Source organism: Brassica napus, chromosome C2 (assembly GCF_020379485.1).
Source record: "Brassica napus cultivar Da-Ae chromosome C2, Da-Ae, whole genome shotgun sequence".
Classification (NCBI taxonomy): domain Eukaryota; kingdom Viridiplantae; phylum Streptophyta; class Magnoliopsida; order Brassicales; family Brassicaceae; genus Brassica; species Brassica napus.
This window is the reverse complement of record NC_063445.1, coordinates 52,960,887-52,980,681: the sequence shown is the minus strand read 5'-3', so window position 1 is coordinate 52,980,681 and position 19,795 is coordinate 52,960,887. Positions and strand designations below refer to the sequence as shown.

Genomic DNA, 19,795 nt, shown 5'->3' with positions numbered 1-19,795 from the left:
ACGTGGCGTGACTTCTTTCCCATCTCTTTACTCTCTCTCTCTCTCTCTCTCTCTCTCTCTGTCTCAGAATAAAGACAAAACAAAATAGCTGAAGGATGTGCATGTGAGGCTCCACGGCTCCTCCTCTTATCGATCCAACGGCTTTAAAAGCAACAAACGTCCGGGTTTAGGCATTTTAGCAATGGTTATGGAAATAATAAAATGAGCCGCCGTCGATAATGATGGACCATAAGCCTTTTTAGTCCATAGTAAATGTGATTACACCGAGAAAAAAAAAATTGGGTATTTATTTAGAGTTTAGACGCGATGACCTTTTGGTAGAGTCGAAGAGCTGATATTTTTTTTATACAAAAACAAAATAAAAAAGAGAGAGAGAAAGAAAGGTAGATAGATAGGAGAGAGGACACGAAGAAGTCAGTATACCACGTGCACCTGGGAACTCGACCCCTCTCTTCTCTCCAGTCTCTACTCTATTTTCATTCCCAAGCAATCTCTCTCTCTCTCAAAAGAAGAGAACAACTGAAAGCTGATTACTTCTCCTTCATTTAGATTCCTTTAATCTCACACACAGAGAAACAGAGAAACATCATCCACTAAAAGACAGAGAGAAACTAAAGAGAAGTTGAAGAACTAATGGTGGAAGCAAAGGATCAAGACATGGGTGATGGGATGCAATGCATAAACCATCCCTTCACAAAGAACCCAGGTGGGATCTGTCCTCTCTGTCTCCAAGAAAAGCTCGGAAAGCTCGTCACTTCCGCTTTCCCTCTCCCCAAACACCTCTCTTCCTCTTCTTCCACTTCCTCTCCTTCCTTCAGATCTGACTCCGTACGTAGCTCCACCACCACCGCCGCCTCTCTCTCCCTTTCCACCAGTAATGTCACTGACAACAACAACAAGAAGCTTCCGTTTTTGCTGGCGAACAAGAAGAAGAAGATGGCGAATATCGTCTTCAAGAGAAGCCACTCAACGGCGGCGGCGGCGGCCTACGGTGGTTCCGATCTCACCCCGAGAAAGCGGAACGGGTTTTGGTCTTTTCTACATCTCCACTCTTACAAACACCACAGCAGCAGCAAGAAAGTCGGAAACTTTCGGACAAAACATACCGAAAACACTTTGTCGGAAACAGAGACAACGACGACGGAGAGAGTGAACGGAGGTGGAAGTAGTAAGAGAAGCGGCGTTGATGTGGTTACAGCGACAGTGACACAGAGCGAGAGGAGAGTGTCGAGATCCAGATCTGTCGGGTGTGGAAGCAGAAGCTTCTCTGGGGAGTTCTTTGAGAGGATCACTCATGGGTTTGGAGATTGTACTTTGAGAAGAGTTGAGTCACAGAGAGAAGGTAACAACAACAACAGCAAAGCTAAAGTTAATAGTAGTAATGTTGGTGTGAGGGAGATTGTGAGATGTGGTGGGATCTTTGGTGGGTTTATGATAATGACTCCATCGTCATCTTCCTCGTCATCATCATCATGGGTATCATCATCGTCATCAGCTGAACAACAACATCATCAAGGTCATGGTGGAAGGAACAGGAGCTGGGGATGGGCATTTGCAAGTCCAATGAGAGCTTTCAGTTATTCTTCCTCTGGTAAAAGAGGCCGTACCATTTCAGATTCTACAAGCAAGAACACAACTCCAAACTTGGATGCGATTCCTTCATTGTTAACCGTCAGAAGCTGAATTAAAAAGATTTGCAATAAGTGTCTTTATCTCGAACAATAAAAATAATTAAAGCTAGTTTCATCATTTTTGGTGTTCTTGAACGTTGGTTGCTGATCTTTTTCATTATCCTAATAGTATTGCAATGTTACACTATACTCTACTATGTTAATTATCATGTGTTGTCTAATAAAGAGAGAGGAGCTTAGGATACTTGGGCTATTTTCTTCTGTTTGTTTGTCTTTTGCTCTTGGTTACTCTTCTTATATTTTAATCCTTAATTTGTGTCTATAACCTCTACTTAGAGGGACCATCTGTCCTGCTTTAAGTTGTGATTATGATGTGTTTCTTACAAGTATGAAGTAAATTAGTAACAAAAACCTAACTGGAAAAGTATTGTAATCCTAGTCACAGTGCTCTTCTATGTCAATTACTAGCATTTAGTCTAATACAGGGAGAGAAACTTATGATACTTGGGCTACTTTCTTCTGTTTGTTTGTTTTTTTTTCTCTTAGTTACATTATACTCTAATCCTTAATTTGCGTATATAATCTTTACTGAGAAGGACCATCTTCTTGCTTTATGTTGTGATTATGATATGTTTCTTACGAGTATTAAGTAAATTAGTAACAAAAACCTAACTGGAAAAGTATTGTAATGTCACACTGCTCTTCTAAGTCAATTATTAATATTTAATCTAATACAGGGAGAGAAACTTATGATACTTGGGCTACTTTCTTCTGTTTGTTTGTCTTTTGCTCTTGGTTACTTTATATTCTAATCCTTAATTTGTGTATGTAATCTTTAGTGAGAAAGACCATCTGTCTTGCTTTATGTTGTGATTATGATGTGTTTCTTAGAAGTATTAATTATATTAGTATACAAAACCTAATTGGAAAAGTATTGTAATGTCACACTGCTCTTCTATGTCAATTATTAATATTTAAGTCAACTACAGGGAGAGAAACTTATGATACTTGGGCTACTTTCTTCTGTTTGTTTGTCTTTTTCTTGTGGTTACATTATATTTTAATCTTTAATTTGTGTCTATAATATCTAGTTAGAAGGACCATCTATTTTGCTTTATGATGTGTTGCTCAAAAAAAGAAGTACTAATCAAATTAACAAAAACCCAACTGGAAAAGCCAGTCAAATAGGAGATGTTGGAGGGTTTGACTAGCTTTTTAAGTGTGAATTTTGTGTTAAATGAGTGAATCAAATGCACATGCAATATAATTCCATGGTCCCCAAGAAAACTTCATTTTTTGTTTTGTTTTTATATCTTGTAGCCCACACAAGGAAGGCAATAACAACGGTTGTACTGTTAATACATCACTGATGATAGTGATCACCTGATTCTTCTATCACTACAAGAAAACAGCGATATTCTCACGGACATTCCGACGGAAAATGAAATCCTCAGAATATCCCGAGGAATTTCCGAGGGAATTCCGAGGAAACACAAAATTTGGTTTCCTCGGAATTTCCTCGGAATATACCGACGGAATTCCGAGGAAATATCAATCCGTCGGAATATTCCGAGGAAATTCCGAGGAAAAATGTGTTCCTCGGAAAAAACCGATGAATTCCGAGGAAATATTATAGCCGTTGGAGAGCCGTTGGGGGATTTTACAAAATTCCGAAGAAATTCCGAGGAACACTTAATATTCTCGATCGATCGATGGGATAATCTAATCGATCGATCACATTGTTACGCTTTGGTCCATCTTAGTGATCGATCGATGCGTTTTTGGACATTTATCCATCGATCGATCCGTTTATAAAAAACCGTTCGAGATTTTCCGAAGAAATTCCGAGGAACACTTGAGATTCTCGACCGATCGATGGAATAATCTAATCGATCGATCACATTGTTAAGCTTTGGTCCATCTTAGTGATCGATCGATGCGTTTTTGGACATTTATCCATCGATCGATCCGTTTATAAAAAACCGTTCGAGATTTTTCGAGGACATTCCGAGGAACACTTGAGATTCTCGACCGATCGATGGAATAATCTAATCGATCGATCACATTGTTACGCTTTGGTCCATCTTAGTGATCGATCGATGCGTTTTTGGACATATATCCATCGATCGATCCATTTATAAAAAAACGTTCGAGATTTTGTTACCCCAAACCCTGTTTCCTCGGAAAAGTCTCAAAATATTCCGAGGAAATTCCGAGGAACACCTGATATACTCTATCGATCGATGCGTTTTTCTACATATATTCATCGATCGATCTGTTAAAAAAAATTGACGTATTGAAACCCCAAACACTAGTTCCTCGGAATTTCCTCGGAATATTCCGACGGAATTCCGAGGAAGGAAAGGGTTTCCTCGGAATGTCCTCGGAATATTCCGAGGAAATTCCGAGGAAATAGGGTTTTTAAACCCAAAAAAACGTTTTGCGGTTTGAATAACACCTATATAACCCTTATTAAGTGTCTTACGTTCATTATGAAGTCAAAAATTCATTCAGCTTACCGTATAATTAACACTTTTCCGATTGTATGACGAAATCCCACAACATAAGAGAAACACTTATACCTTTTAATGAACGGTAAAGAGAATACTTTCAATTAGTTTTAAAATTTGTTATTTCATGGTTTATGCTCATCTATACAAAGAATCCTCAATGGTATGCATTACAATTGTATAAGAAATGAAATACGGCAAAAAAAATTGATGTTTTCAAACCCCAAACACTAGTTCCTCGATATTTTCTTAGAATATTCCGAGGAAATTCCGAGGAACAATATAAATTAATAGAAATACATGCACAGGAGATTCTTTTTCCTCGAATTAATGAAAATATTCCGAGGAAATTCCGACGGATATTTAAGTGGCCGTCGGAATTTCCTCGGAATATTTTCATTTAACCGGGCAAACAAGCCGCCAAATATTTCGCGAAAATTGAAATTGAAAATACTGAGGGAATTCCGACGGAAAATATCCGTCAGACCCAAGGTTTTATAAACTCGAAACTCATCTTCTTCCCCATTTCTCTCTTCTTCCTCTCCGGCGATCTCTCTCTCCTTCCGGCGTTCTCCACCTTCTCTCGCGACGATCTCTCCGGCGAATCCTTTCCATTCCCTTACAAATCATGTAAGGACCCTATCTCACTCTCTTAGGTCCTATTTGTTAGGTTTTTAAGTAGATTTGATGATTTTAGAAGTTTTTTGATAGATTTTTGTTAGGGTGATTGGGTAGGATTGTGATTTGTTGTGTAATAGGCTTATAATTGTGATTTGGTTGTGTTGAATTGATTTAGAACTTTTTTTATAAATTGTTTATTATTATTGTATTTACAAAACGTTTTTTCTATATAATTCGATTTTACAAAATGTTTTTTGTATATAAATTCAATTTTTGGATTTATATAAGATGATTTCATATTTATAAAAATATTTATATTTATTAAAACTAATTTTGTATTTATAAAACATTTTTTTTGATTTATAAACACTATTTTTTTTATTTTTTTATTTATAAAAACTATTTTTAAATATACAAACCGCTCTTTGTATATAAATTTGATTTTTGGATTTATAAAAGATGATTTCATATTTTAAAATTAATTTTGTATTTATAAAATATTTTTTTGATTTATAAACACTATTTTATTATTTTTTTGTATTTATAAAAAATATTTTGTATTTATAAAAAGATGATTTCATATCTATAAAAATATTTATATTTATAAAACTAATTTTGTATTCATAAAACATTTTTTGATTTATAAACACTATTTTATTATTTTTTGTATTTATAAAAACTAAATTGTATTTATAAAATGATGATTTCATATTTATAAAAATATTTATATTTATTAAAACTAATTTTGTATTTATAAAACATTTTTTTATTTATAAAAAACTATTTTTTTATTTTTTTTATTTTAAATATGTTTTCTATTTCAATTTTAATTTTATATTTTCGAATTTCAATTTAAAAAATAAATTTATAATTTTTTTTTTTGATTTTGGAAATATTCCGAGGAAGTTTATCCTTCGGGATATTCCGACGACATTTTCCTCGGAATATTCCGAGGAATTTCCGACGAACTTGTGGTCCTCGGAAATTCATTTCCTCGGAATTCCGTCGGAAATTTCCGAGAGATTTCCGAGGAAAGATGAATTTCCGAGGAGTTATTTCCGTGGTCTTTTTTCGTCGGTATGTCGTCGGAATAGCGTTATTCCGATGACATACCGACGATTTTTTCTCTCGGTATGCCGCTGTTTTCTTGTAGTGTATAAATCAAAACAGTGCAAACTTGGTTTCACATTGATATTGTTAAGTGGATCAACGACATAAAAATCAGAAGATTTTTTTATTATATAACGTGTAGAAGAGGACACAAAGGGGTCCATGAGATGAAACTACATATGATGATATGAATGATTATGCGAAGCCAAAGAGACAGGGGAAAAAGGGCCTCCCACTCATTTACTCAGTTTCATTTTTTTTGTATTTTTCCATGTGGACTTATACATGTTCCAAAGAACAAAACTATGTATATACTACTGATTATTAAAAAGCTGATCATGTGCCATTATATGAATTTAGCAGGATTTTTCAAAAGATCAAGATCTCAATAAAATTACTAGGCATGTTCTTAACTTTGTTCATCGTTTAAAGCCTAGGAATCGCCACACACTTGCATGAAAATTAGATTAGAATAATTAAAATTTGATCTACTACTTGTAAGCAGTAGGGACTTTTGCTTTTGGCTCTTTACTATAACAAATAATAGACGTAAGTGTTAACATCACAAAAAGTAGCAATTTTATATAGAAAAAAAACATTTATTACAAAATGTTATATAATGTAACAAACAAAAACAGAGTAACCAAACAGTACAAGTCGTTGTCTGAACGAATCACGGTCATCTAGTCGACACTCTCTAGAATGATTAATACTACGAATATGAATGTAATCAACTCAAAATAATAAACTCACAACGTAGTTCAAGTCCATCGATTTGATCATTCTACCCCATGGTTTTGCCGACCCAACTCATTCAATCATGTTGTGTGACAATAACACGTTGGGTCTATATAAACACTGTTCAAAATGGGTCAAAGCCATCCATTTAATACATCCCCTCTACGACTTCATGGTCATGTGTTGCGTTGTGAGTTTCGTCTTTTCATTTCATAGTTTTTTTTTTTTTTTTTGTTTTTTTCATTTCATAGTTATTGCCAAAGCTAACCACAAAATCTAAAGTTTCTTATATTGGTTGGTTACATTCATCTTGGTAGAATAAATCATTCTATAACCAGGCTGAACATTGAATATATGATACGTAACAGACAAAACAGAGTGACCAAACAGTATAAGTCGTTGTCTGAACGAATCACGGTCCACTCGTCGACACTCTCTAGAATGATTAATACTACGAAGATGAATGCATCCAAGTCAAAATATCAACTTCAAAGTATTTCAAATCCATACACTACAAGAAAACAGCGGCATACCGAGGGAAAAAATCGTCGATATGTCGTCAGAATAACGCTATTCCGACGACATACCGACGAAAAAAGTCCTCGTAAATAACTCTTCGGAAATTCATCTTTCCTCGGAAATACCTCGGAAATTTCCGACGGAATTCCGAGGAAATGAATTTCCGAAGAAATTCCGAGGACCACAAGTTCGTCGGAAATTCTTCGGAATATTCCGAGGAAGATGTCGTCGGAATATTCCGAGGGATAAACTTCCTCGGAATATTTCCAAAATTAAAAAAAAAATTATAAATTTATTTTTTTAAATTGAAATTCGAAAATATAAAATTAAAATTGAAATAGAAAACATGTTTAAAATACAAAAAATAATAAAATAGTTTTTATAAATAAAAAAATGTTTTATAAATACAAAATTAGTTTTAATAAATATAAATATTTTTATAAATATGAAATCATCTTTTTATAAATACAAATAGTTTTTATAAATACAAAAAAATAATAAAATAGTGTTTATAAATAGTGTTTAAAATTGAAAAAGAAAACATATTTAAAATACAAAAAATAATAAAATAGTTTTTATAAATAAAAAAATGTTTTATAAATACAAAATTAGTTTTAATAAATATAAATATTTTTATAAATATGAAATCATCTTTTTATAAATACAAAATAGTTTTTATAAATACAAAAAAATAATAAAATAATGTTTATAAATCAAAAAATGTTTTATAAATACAAAATTAATTTTAAAATATGAAATCATCTTTTATAAATCCAAAAATCGAATTTATATACAAAGAACGTTTTGTATATTTAAAAATAGTTTTTATAAATAAAAAAATAAAAAAAAAGTGTGTATAAATCAAAAAAATGTTTTATAAATACAAAATTAGTTTTAATAAATATAAATATTTTTATAAATATGAAATCATCTTTTATAAATCCAAAAATCGAATTTATATACAAAAAACGTTTTGTAAAATCGAATTTATATAGAAAAAACGTTTTGTAAATACAAAAATACTAAACAATTTATAAAAAAAAGTTCTAAATCAATTCAACACAACCAAATCACAATTCTAAACCTATTACACAACAAATCACAATCTTACCCAATCACCCTAACAAAAATCTATCACAATCTTACCCAATCACCCTAAAAAAAAAAACCGCGCGTTAGTGGTCCAGTGGTGGTTGAACTATCTCGCTCTCTGCCCCTTCTTCGGGAGGTCAAGGGTTCGAGGGCCACCGCTGGCAGATGTTGCTCTTGAGGGTCTTCGGGCCCAATACGGACACTTCACACGCGTGCGACCACTGGTCCAATTACATGTGGCTGGCCAGCACCTCTGGATGACCCTCGGCGTGCTCCGGCGGCTCCTACGGGGGTTCACCGGACGGTCTTTGGGCGCTAGTCGGAGTCCTACGGGTCATCCGGACACCAGAGTCATCAAAAAAAAAAATCTATCAAAAAACTTCTAAAATCATCAAATCTACTTAAAAACCTAACAAATAGGACCTAAGAGAGTGGGATATGGTCCTTACATGATTTGTAAGGGAATGGAAAGGATTCACCGGAGAGATCGTCGCGAGAGAAGGTGGAGAACGCCGGAAGGAGAGAGAGATCGCCGGAGAGGAAGAAGAGAGGAATGGGGAAGAAGATGCGTTTCGAGGTTATAAAACCTTGGGTCCGACGGATATTTTCCGTCGGAATTCCCTCAGTAGTTTCAATTTCAATTTTTGCGAAATATTTGGCGGCTTGTTTGCCCGATTAAATGAAAATATTCCAAGGAAATTCCGACGGCCACTTAAATATCCGTCCGAATTTCCTCGGAATATTTTCATTAATTCGAGGAAAAAAATATCCCGTGCATGTATTTCTATTAATTTATATTGTTCGAGGAAATACCGAGGAACTAGTGTTTGGGGTTTGAAAACATCAATTTTTTTTGCCGTATTTCATTTCTTATACAATTGTAATGCATACCATTGAGGATTCTTTGTATAGATGAGTATAAACCATGAAATAACAAATTTCAAAACGAATTGAAAGTATTCCCTTTACCGTTCATTAAAGTGTATAAGTGTTTCTCTTATGTTGTGGGATTTCATTCATACAATCGGAAAAGTGTTAATTATAGGGTAAGGAACAAATTTTTGACTTCATAATGAACGTAAGACACTTAATAAGGGTTATATAGGTGTTATTCAAACCGCAAAACGTTGTTTTCGGTTTAAAAACCCTATTTCCTCGGAATTCCCTCGGAATATTCCGAGGAAATTCCGAGGAACTAGTGTTTGGGGTTTCAAAACGTCATTTTTTTTAAACGGATAGATCGATGGATATATGTCCAAAAACGCATCGATCGATCACTAAGATGGACCAAAGCGTAACAATGTGATCGATTGATTAGATTATCCCATCGATCGATCGAGGATATCAAGTGTTCCTCGGAATTTCCTCGGAATATTCCGAGGAAATTCCGAGGAACTAGTGTTTGGGGTTTCAAAATCTCGAATGTTTCTTATAAACGGATCGATCGATGGATTTATGTCCAAAAACGCATCGATCGATCACTAATATGGACCAAAGCGTAACAATGTGATCGATCGATGGGTATATGTCCAAAAACGCATCGATCGATCACTAGTTCGTCGGAATTTCCTCGGAATTTTGTAAAATCCCTATAATATTTCTTCGGAATTCATCGGTTTTTTCCGAGGAACACATTTTTCCTCGGAATTTCCTCGGAATATTCTGACGGATTGATGTTTCCTCGGAATTCCGTCGGTATATTCCGAGGAAATTCCGAGGAAATTCCGAGGATTTCATTTTCCGTCGGAACGTCCGTCAGAAGACCGCTGTTTTCTTGTAGTGATAGATTTGATCACTCTACCCCAGAGAATTTAATGGTGTTGCCCGCCCAGCTGATTCATTCAGGTTATGCTGTGGATCTGAGTAAACACCTGTGCATGATAAGTCAAACCCATCAATTAATACTCTACGTCTTCATGCTCATGTGTTAGGTCTTTCACTTTCATAGTTATTGCCAAAGCTAACCAAAAAATCTAAAATATCTGTAATTGTGTCATTTAATGACGGCCAAGCGCCTGAAAAGCATGATTGTAATGCGCCGACCACAGCTAATGGGTCTTTTAGGCCTGTTTACTTCGGCTGGTAAGTTCCATCCGTTCCATGGACCGTGTTGATATCTGGGAAGCTCGTAATATTAATTTATTGACCATGCAATATATGACCTTTTCTGTGTTTTAGTCAAACTCGCACAATATAATCGATTTCTGATAAATTACTAATCTTTCTACAACTCCGCTCAACTGAATTTAATTCTATAGTTTTTTTTTTCTGGATGTGTGCCCTAAAAATAAGTGCATTCTAATTAGCCCCGGGACGGATCCGGATATCCGGAAAATTTAGGGTATCCGGATCCGGATCCGTCGGATCCGTGGATTTAATATCTGGATCTGGATTCGTAGTTTCCGGATATCCGGGTTTCGGATATCCGTCTCGATATTCTATCCGGATCCGGATCTGTCAAAATAATTAAAAATAATTTTTTTAACAAAAATACTAATTTTTTTAATATAATACATAAATTAAATATTTATAAATATATTTATATATGTTTATAATATTATAAAAACTAAAATATAATATTATAAGATTAATTCATGTATAAATATTAATATATCAAATATAAATATTAATAAAATTTAAAAAATTAATGTATTTTAAAAATACGGATCCGGATCCGGATATCCGGACTTTAAAATTATGATATCCGGATCCGGATTCGGTTTGCACGGATCCAAGATTTTACTATCCGGATTCGAATCCGGGCACCCCGGATATCCTATTTTCGGAGCGAATCCGGAGCGGATCTCGGATCGAATCCGGATCTCGGATAATAAGTCCGAGACCTAATTCTAATAACATAATAGCCAAATCAACTTTTTTAACCCTTTCACTATAAATCACTTGGATGTTATATTGTTCTGCTTTCCATAGTAGTTGAACCTGAGGGTTTTAGACCATTTTATTTACACTAGGTTCGTGTCCGCGCTACGCGCGGATTATATGGTTATATAACTTTTTTAAAAAAATTAGCACAAATATATGACACTCTTTAGTAACTTTATCCTAAAGATCTATAAATTTGAGCTTGAGAAATAGTTAGAGATCTTTTTTTTACCCACAACAGAAGAATTCTACCTAATAAAGTAGTTGTTGATGATTTTTTTTTTGTCCTAATTGTTAGAGAATCTGCAACTCTACTTCATTTTCTATTCCAAACATCATTTTGGAGTAAACTCCAATCATACTTCATAAATGGAATAACTTTAGTCATTATTCCTTTTTGGAATTGAATATTTTTTATTTATATCCCACTATATAAAAGGAACTATTTTTAAGCTCTTTCAAGATGTACACATCATCACAAATATTTAGAGCCAATGAAAGTTACATGTCATACATTTTATTTTACTGCCACATCATATTGAATCTTAGCTCACTCACGTAAAATAATTCACGTCTCATGGATTTCTTATTCTTTGTTGTTATCTGAAAGACGGTTGCGATTTCAGCCTCTCAATTCTCTTTAGTAATGTCAGATCTATCCACTAAACTTTCATTATACTTTTATTTGACAAACATGGTACCCTTCAAACTCCCTCATTTTAGAGCTTATATAAATTCTCATTCTCACTCGAAATCCTAAAAGACATACAAGCTCCTCCGTTGATGGTCGGTGAAATCTACTGGGGTGATCATGTTGCTCAATTTTGACGATGTCTCCGCTGGCTTATCTGAATCTGAGTTCCGTTTTCGTTTAATTGGTTTGGAGCTGCTTATGATTGATGAACAAGTATGGACGATTATCTACAACTATTAATTCTCTCTCTATCTTCAATCCCTCTCAGTAATGAAATTGAACACAAGCTACAGTTGGTCAGGGATTCATCTCATCAAATTGGGTTGTACGACACCAAGGGAATCTCAACTGTGGAACAATCTATCAACTCATGAATTTCTTTGCAACAAAAGCTAATACATCTATCTACAGGGTTGTTGATGACAACCTTACCATCCATTTCACTCACAGTTCAGTCCTCTCGGAGCTTCAAGACAACCCAGTTGTGATTCAGAGAGACAGGTTCAGGTTTCACTCATTCCAAGAGTTTGAAGCTAATTGTGATCTTCAAGGTGATTTGTGTGGGAAACTGACTTTCTGGTGCTAACATACAACTAATTGTTGATTTTATGGAAACATTTATCCTAGAAGTAACCCACCTCAACTTGACTAATTTCTTTAACTGTGTTGCAGATATGAGGTCATCAATGCACACTCTCTCAACGAACATGCGGTCTTGGATGGAGTAGACGGTGGTTGGCAGCACTCGGTGAGTTTTATTTCACCTATATCCTAAAGAGTGAGAAGATACGATTACATATTACCACCAGCCTTAGTATGTATATGTCTGTAACTGTCCCACAATTATAATTTGCAATCTTAGGGGATAACGTCTAGCTCTGGGACCACGCTGCTAAGGAGTTCTATAGCAAGTTCAACGAAAGTCTCGCCGCACCTGCTGCTCTGTTAGTAACCACAGTGAACACTAAACATATTGGAGGTATAAAGTTTCCATGATTTAGTCAAGAACATCTTGATTTATCATGCACGATTTTATTGCAATTTTTAGTTGGCCAAAGGCATGAACCTAAGATCCCATCTATGTCTTAAACGTCTCCACATTTTGGTTATGAACAACATTTTTTTTCCTGCACGAGCTTATACCACCTTTACACAGCAAACTAAGTTCCCATTTTTGTGATTCTGGCCGTTGCAATCATTTTTAATAAACCTTTCTTTCAACTCAATGTCCTCAGGTATTCTTCGACAATGAGTTGGCTCCTACCATAGACTACTGAACATGGTAAGTATTTATATGCAATACAATTAATATTTCTGAGCGCATTTGATTCATGAAACATGTTCAAGATTGGCGGCAAATCCACACATTGTTGAAACTGTAACGGAAGTAACCAAGATGGAGGGAGATCCTTACTATTGGAGAGATCTTTGCCTTTCTGAAACAAGAACCAGTTCATGTAACCATACATCATAAGTACATTAAACAACAACGTTTGACCAATTGTAGGTGGTCTCTTTTGATTTTATCGCAACAATAGGTGCGTCGACCAGAACAAGGGGTGGTATTACATCGCCTGCAGTGACTGTCATACTCAGGCTAACAGATGGCCAACTTCATTTATGTTTCCAAAAAATGTGGAAACTTCAACGTCACTGGAGTTGCAATGTACATTACACAACACTTATCTTTCACTTTAGCTTAGCATGTGTGTTCACGTATGGTTTTCCTTTGTAACAGGTACCGTGTCGGTGCTGAGATCTCCGCCTACGACTATGGCGAGAAGGGAACTTTTGTGCTCCTTGGTAATGCTGGTCCTGAGCTAATTGGGAGGCAGGCGTCAGAGCTTTTTGACAACTACAGTGAGGTTACTCATATTCATCTTATATTTCACCTCCCAAACAATATAAACTGACTGAAGCATTTTGAAATGGCAGGGTAATGGCGACATGGGTGCTAACCATGAGATGCCAGCTCCACAATGTATGGATACAACTGTTCAAACACACAAATTCAGTCTCCAGCTAGAACTTTTTAGCAACGAGACAAACCATAAATGTGACAAATGGTGTTTGTCCTTCTGTTCTTCCACTTATAAGAGTCGTAGCAGCACTCCTGGAGCAGTAAACGTCTGCAACACTGCCATAGGTGGAACTTGCAGCACATGGTCTTTAGCTGAGCCAAGTGCATCTAGCAAGGAGAGTGTCGTACAGGAGAAATCTAAGTACAAGACATCGCTAAACCAGCCACAATCGAGGAACCCAAACCATGGTTGCTTGATAGAATCATTATCTATCTCTAAGTTGTTACCTTCTTTATCTTTTTTTTCTTATCTTCCACCTTTTGTTAGGCTTTAATTTTTCAATACAAACAGTTTGGCAGGATTTTTTTTGCCAACAGCATTTTGCTTTGCAGTTTTAAATACACGTTTAAACTGGTATCATAATTACGTCTCCCTATTAACATAATCGTTGTCTGATAAAAAATGCTAAATCCTACAACACCACAATAGTAGTCGAATTTGGTTAGATTAAAAAGTATAGTTCAACATACAAAATAGAATTGTAACCACTGAAGTCAACCTGAATTCCAACTTTAAAGTTAAACATTCTTAATTTGCCCTTCATATCACGGATATGCATCCAACTTCTAAATAGTAATTTTTTTTTTAGAAATGTGAGAACTATGACTATGAACATCCTATTCAAGATCAACCCTTTTAAAAATTATACGTAGTATTTGTAGACAATAACAATTTTTACCAAAAAAACAATTTTTACCTTTTCACTCATCTTTATTTCATTAGAACTTTTTTTTACATATTTTATTTATATTATATTTAGATTCACTAAAACTAATTCATGTTTGTTTATCTTTAGCACATTTCATCTATTTTAAGTAGATTTAATCTTCACCTAACTATTTCAAAATACTACACCAGTTATTTTTATATTTTGAATGGATCCACATCTACATCTCCATAAAAGAACGGTCGAACACAATGATTACATCGAAATTTGGGGGGGTTTTACATTATCAAATTATACGCATAAACTTCAGAACACTTGATAGAAAAGGCTGAAATTTTCCTAACTCAAACTATTTCCAAGCTCAAACTTTGGATGTGCTTTATGAAAAAGTTATAAAAGATATTATATATTTAAATTAAAAATTCTTTAATCAGATAATCCGCGCGTAGCGCGGACACGGACCTAGTAATAATAATACTTTAAAGTAGTGATAATTAAATCTTGAATATTAACATGAACATCTTAATTCTAAAATTGCCAAATTATTAATTGAAATTTGGAAGAACAATACAAAAAAGAACCTACATATAGGAACAACATGGTTGAAACCAAGTCGCAAAAAAACACACACAACAAAAGTTCAGATCTCCGGTTATGTAATAATATGTACATAACGATCCATGTCAGCTATCATTATATTTTTGTCTATCTCCATTTAAAAACCGATCTTTATTTTAGAGTGTGAGAGAAGAAAAACTGTGAAAAGTAAACGAATTCTCTCAGCTCCAAAACAAAAAAAAAAACGCATGAGCGTTCGAGATGAAACCACACAGCCAACATGCAACAGTTCAGGCCTGTTCCGACGGAGGAGGGAAGTTTAGGTCTAGCTCCAACAGCTGAGCAGTCTTCTCTATCCCACCATCAACGACCGAAGACGAATCAGAATCGCTTTAGCCCCCACATGCCATCTTCGCCGCAACATGCATCACCGACGAACTACACGCCAACGACATCGGAAGCAGAACAGCACGACTTCCGTCTCCGATTCCCATAAGGTCTAAATAATATATAGGACACGCCATCGGGATCTGGTAACACGCGTCTCCCCTGCCGCCAAGACTAAGCTCAAGCTGCGGCGGAACAATATCAGCAGTCGCCGGAGGTGAAGTGCAATAGAGGGTGCTGGGTTTAATGGGCTTCGACCAATACCAAATCAAGAGAGGCTCAAGACTGGTATGGGTTTAATGGATCAAATGGGCCGCAAATGTGACAAACTTTTTTTTAATTTAAGCCCAATCCGGGATGACATGGCATATTGATTGGTGCTGAATATTTGTGCCTATGTGGCATGCTTTAGGAAGCTCAAATTTAGCCCCTTTTATATAGTAGTGATTTTCTTTGATGATAAAAGCTAATGGATGTAGCGACTTGCATCTGCATGAGGCCATGTATAAGAAACTTGATAGGCACGGAAAGTCCGCTTATTGTGTTATTGCCAACCTTCAAGGAAATTACACAAAATTTTGTAGTAAAATCTTTCAGACGACTAATCAACGCATGGCTGGTTAAACCTAAACCTTTACCCCACCACCCTAGTTAATTATAACCTAACTGATCAGACAAGCAAGAAGACGTGTTGAGAATAATTGTTACAAAGTCACACACAAATAATGCTGAACAAAATAGCATTACCTAACGCAGTGAAATCCTCTGCAACAACTTCCACATGATAATTTCATTTTTCTCTTATGTCTTAATGGAAACAACTACAGTGGTCTAATCAATAATCCATGACAAAAAACTAATCTCTAAAAGAATAAAGTGAAATGAACCAAACCATACACAAAGCTTCACCAATCTCCTTAACCATGTCAGAGCTTACAACACTTCTCAGCTCAAGTGGTTTTATCTTTGAAATCTTCATTAGTTTGCTAGTATTGCATTTGATCTACCAAAGACTTGGGAGAAGAGTCAAAGTCTACTTACTTGACTTCACTTGTTACCGTGCCCCTGACTCAAACCGCCTCCCAATGTCTACCCTCCTCGAGACCATCTACTTAGCTAACCAGATTGATCAAGAGAGTATCGATTTCCAAGCCAGGATTCTCGAGAGGTCCTGGTTAAGCAACCAAACCAGCATTCCCCCTTCTCTGACCGAAATACCCCTCAAGAAAAGTCTCACCTCGGTCCAAACCGAAACCATGACCACTATCTTCACCTCCGTTGATGATCTCCTCAAGAAAAACAAACTAAGCCCAAGAAGCATAGACATACTAATAACAAACTGTAGTTTACATGCGCCTACACCTTCTCTTAGTGCAATGGTGATCAACAAGTTCCACATGAGAAGCAATATCAAGAGCTTTAACCTCTCAGGGATGGGCTGTGCAGCTGGGATTCTATCAGTCTCTTTGGCTAACGACTTGCTAAAAGTTCACAAAGGCTCCTTGGCTCTTATTGTCAGCACAGAAGCGCTGAACACGCATTGGTATATCGGTAAAGACAGATCTATGCTTCTTACAAACTGTCTCTTTAGAATGGGAGCAGCTGCGGTGTTGATGTCTAGCAATGATCAAGACAGAGGAAACGCAAAGTATGAGCTCTTGCATGTTGTTAGGACAAACAAAGCTAAAGACGATCGAGCTTACCGATGTATCTATCAAGACACAGACTCCGAGTTAAAGCAAGGAGTGTCGATAACCAAAGATGTAATCACCGTAGCTGGAGATGTGTTGAAGATGAACCTAACTACGCTAGGTCCTTTGGTGTTACCTTACATAGAGCTATTTCAATATGTGATCCGCAAGATCTATAAGCCGAGTTCTTCTTATAGACCGAACTTCAAGAAAGCGTTTGAGCATTTCTGCATTCATACTGGAGGAAGAGCTGTGATTCAAGCCATGGAGATGAACTTGAACTTGACGGAAGAAGACATCGAGCCATCAAAGATGACTCTTCATAGGTTTGGGAATACTTCTTCTTCGTCTGTTTGGTACGCACTCTCTTACTTGGAAGCAAAACGGAGAGTGAAAAGAGGAGATAAGGTGTTGCAAATTGCTTTTGGAAGTGGGTTTAAGTGTAACAGTGCGGTCTGGAGATGCATCAGAGAAGTGGAGCCTGACACAGACAACAAATGGCTCGATTTTATTGAATCGTATCCAGTAGATGTACCTGACTCTATAAGTATCAGACCATGCTAGCACGTGCAAGTAATGTAACCTTGACGAATATAAGGCAGTAAGGCTCTGAGTAATTTGTTCAGTTCATTCAGAGGTTTTGGATTATTATTTGGTTCTCATTTTCACCCAGCTATGTATCAAATTATTTTTAGACCATGTTCAAAAAATATTAACGATATATATATTTTAAAAGTAATAGTATAGTTTTAAAAATTAGTAACTTTTTATATATGTTTAGTTTTTCTTTTGAAATTATAAACACTAAATTTAGAAGCATGATTAAAATTAAAAATTAAATTTTGATTTGTACAATTATTGAAAAGCTAAAAAGAAAATATGATTATGTTCTACTGTTCCATATGCACATGATAAAAGATGGTTCTGTTTTGACCTTCTACGATAACGAAGTTTGTTGATGTTACTCTTCAAATCATCCCTGAAATTTCATAATCTAGAAGCAACAACTGTATTTGAATTGTTGGCATAATATACATTCTTTCTTTTTTTTGAAACTTCATAATATACATTCTTGAACCAAACTTTTTTACCGGTAAAGTCATCATTAGAGCTTTGATCATATCGAAGCAAATCAAAGAGAATAAAACAAACAAGAACCAGTTAATTTAATGAATACAGCGAAGAGATACATTAACCATATTGACGTTAGGGAAGAGTATACAAGTTTTAAAGTTATTCAACAAATAAAAAAATGTTACATAACATATTAAACAGAAGAGAGATCTTGTTTTCTCTCATTAGTGTTTATTGTTAGAAGCATGTTTAGCCTTAGGCTTCTTGACGATCATAACGGAGCAATGAGCATGATGAGCTAAATAGTCACTCACGCTCCCCAAAAACACCCTCTTGATAGCTCCATAACCATGACTCCCAAGAACAAGAACAGATGCATGGTGTCTCTCCGCTGCTTCCAGCATTATGTTCCTGGGATCTCCTTCTATAACCTCCAACGATGTGATCTCAACGGATTTAGCCGAGCACACATCGGTACACTTCTTCTTAACCAAGTCTGCAGTCTTGTCTAAATCTTGTTCCACCAGTGGTATTATATCGACCGTTCCAGGTCCTGCAAAGCCGAGGACGGAGGTAGCGGGGAGTCTGGCGTGAAGGACGACGAGTTTGAATTGTGGGTTTGATTTGAAAGGTGTGAAGAAGAGATCGAGAGCTGTCTCTAGTGCGTGGTAGCTATGAGTTGAATCATCGACTCCTACGACCACCACACGCTCACTTCCACTAGCCATTTCGATCTTTTTTTTTGTCTTTTTGATGATCATGAATTAAGGGAAGGTGTTGTCTATTTGAATGGTTAAGTGGGCAGGTACGGTGTGGTCGAGCGTTGTTGCTGGGATCTATACTCACGCGAGACCTCTTGTTCCAACTAAGAAGAGTTTGTTTTAATAGTGTGTTTTCTGTTAACGAACACTTTAAATAGGCATGCATGTTTTTCCGATTATCTCAGTCTTTTCGACTCAACTGATTAAATTAGAGAAATACCCCCATCATAGCACTAAAACATGTTTTTGTCACAGGTATAGATCTAAAGATCAAAATGACCAAAATGTTTTATTAGAAAGGTAAATAGACATTTATACTCCTAGGATTAACTAATCCAAACTTTAAGGTTTATAGTTAAGGAGTGGAGATTTGGGATTGAAGTTTAAAATTTTATAAAATAAAAAATAAATATTAAAAATTTGAAAATAAAAATTTTAAAAATAGTTTCAAAAAGTATTTTCGAATTACAAAAAAAAAATTTGAAATTTTTTTTTTATAAAAAATTTCAAATTTGAAAAATATAATCTAAAACTATAATTTTTTTTATTAGGGTATTATTACCTATTAAATGAAATATTTTTGTCATTTTTCTACTTGTGAACTATTTTTGTGACAAAAACTTGAAAATTGTTTATTTAGTAGAATTGCCCATTAAATTATCATAATCATGAATATCTGAGACATACCAATCCGAATACAACACAGAGGGCTGCCCTTCTACAAAGCTTCCGGCCACCAAGCTTCAGGCCACCAAACCGGAGCCGTGATTAGAATAGA

The 19,795-nt window shown here is 35.5% G+C and overlaps 3 protein-coding genes and 1 non-coding gene across 4 annotated transcripts; 2 read left to right on the top strand and 2 right to left on the bottom strand.

The window, feature by feature from the left end:
• The first annotated feature begins 348 nt into the window (after window positions 1-348).
• On the top strand, window positions 349-1,875 carry BNACNNG69290D. Its single transcript, XM_013787237.3, has one exon. It carries the CDS (start codon window positions 634-636, stop codon window positions 1,681-1,683), a length of 1,050 nt encoding a protein of 349 aa, XP_013642691.1. The 5' UTR covers window positions 349-633; the 3' UTR covers window positions 1,684-1,875.
• Window positions 1,876-15,963: 14,088 nt separating this feature from the next.
• On the bottom strand, window positions 15,964-16,086 carry LOC125582816. The gene has a single exon (XR_007320266.1). It is a non-coding gene; the product is annotated as a small nucleolar RNA snoR86 (small nucleolar RNA).
• Window positions 16,087-16,179: 93 nt separating this feature from the next.
• Window positions 16,180-17,941, top strand: LOC106380100 (probable 3-ketoacyl-CoA synthase 21). The gene has a single exon (XM_013819920.3). The coding sequence runs from the start codon at window positions 16,373-16,375 to the stop codon at window positions 17,744-17,746; it is 1,374 nt and encodes a 457-aa protein (XP_013675374.1). The 5' UTR covers window positions 16,180-16,372; the 3' UTR covers window positions 17,747-17,941.
• Window positions 17,942-18,324: 383 nt separating this feature from the next.
• Window positions 18,325-19,125, bottom strand: BNAC02G38920D (universal stress protein PHOS34). Its single transcript, XM_013806805.3, has one exon. It carries the CDS (start codon window positions 19,015-19,017, stop codon window positions 18,481-18,483), a length of 537 nt encoding a protein of 178 aa, XP_013662259.2. The 5' UTR covers window positions 19,018-19,125; the 3' UTR covers window positions 18,325-18,480.
• Window positions 19,126-19,795: the final 670 nt, after the last annotated feature.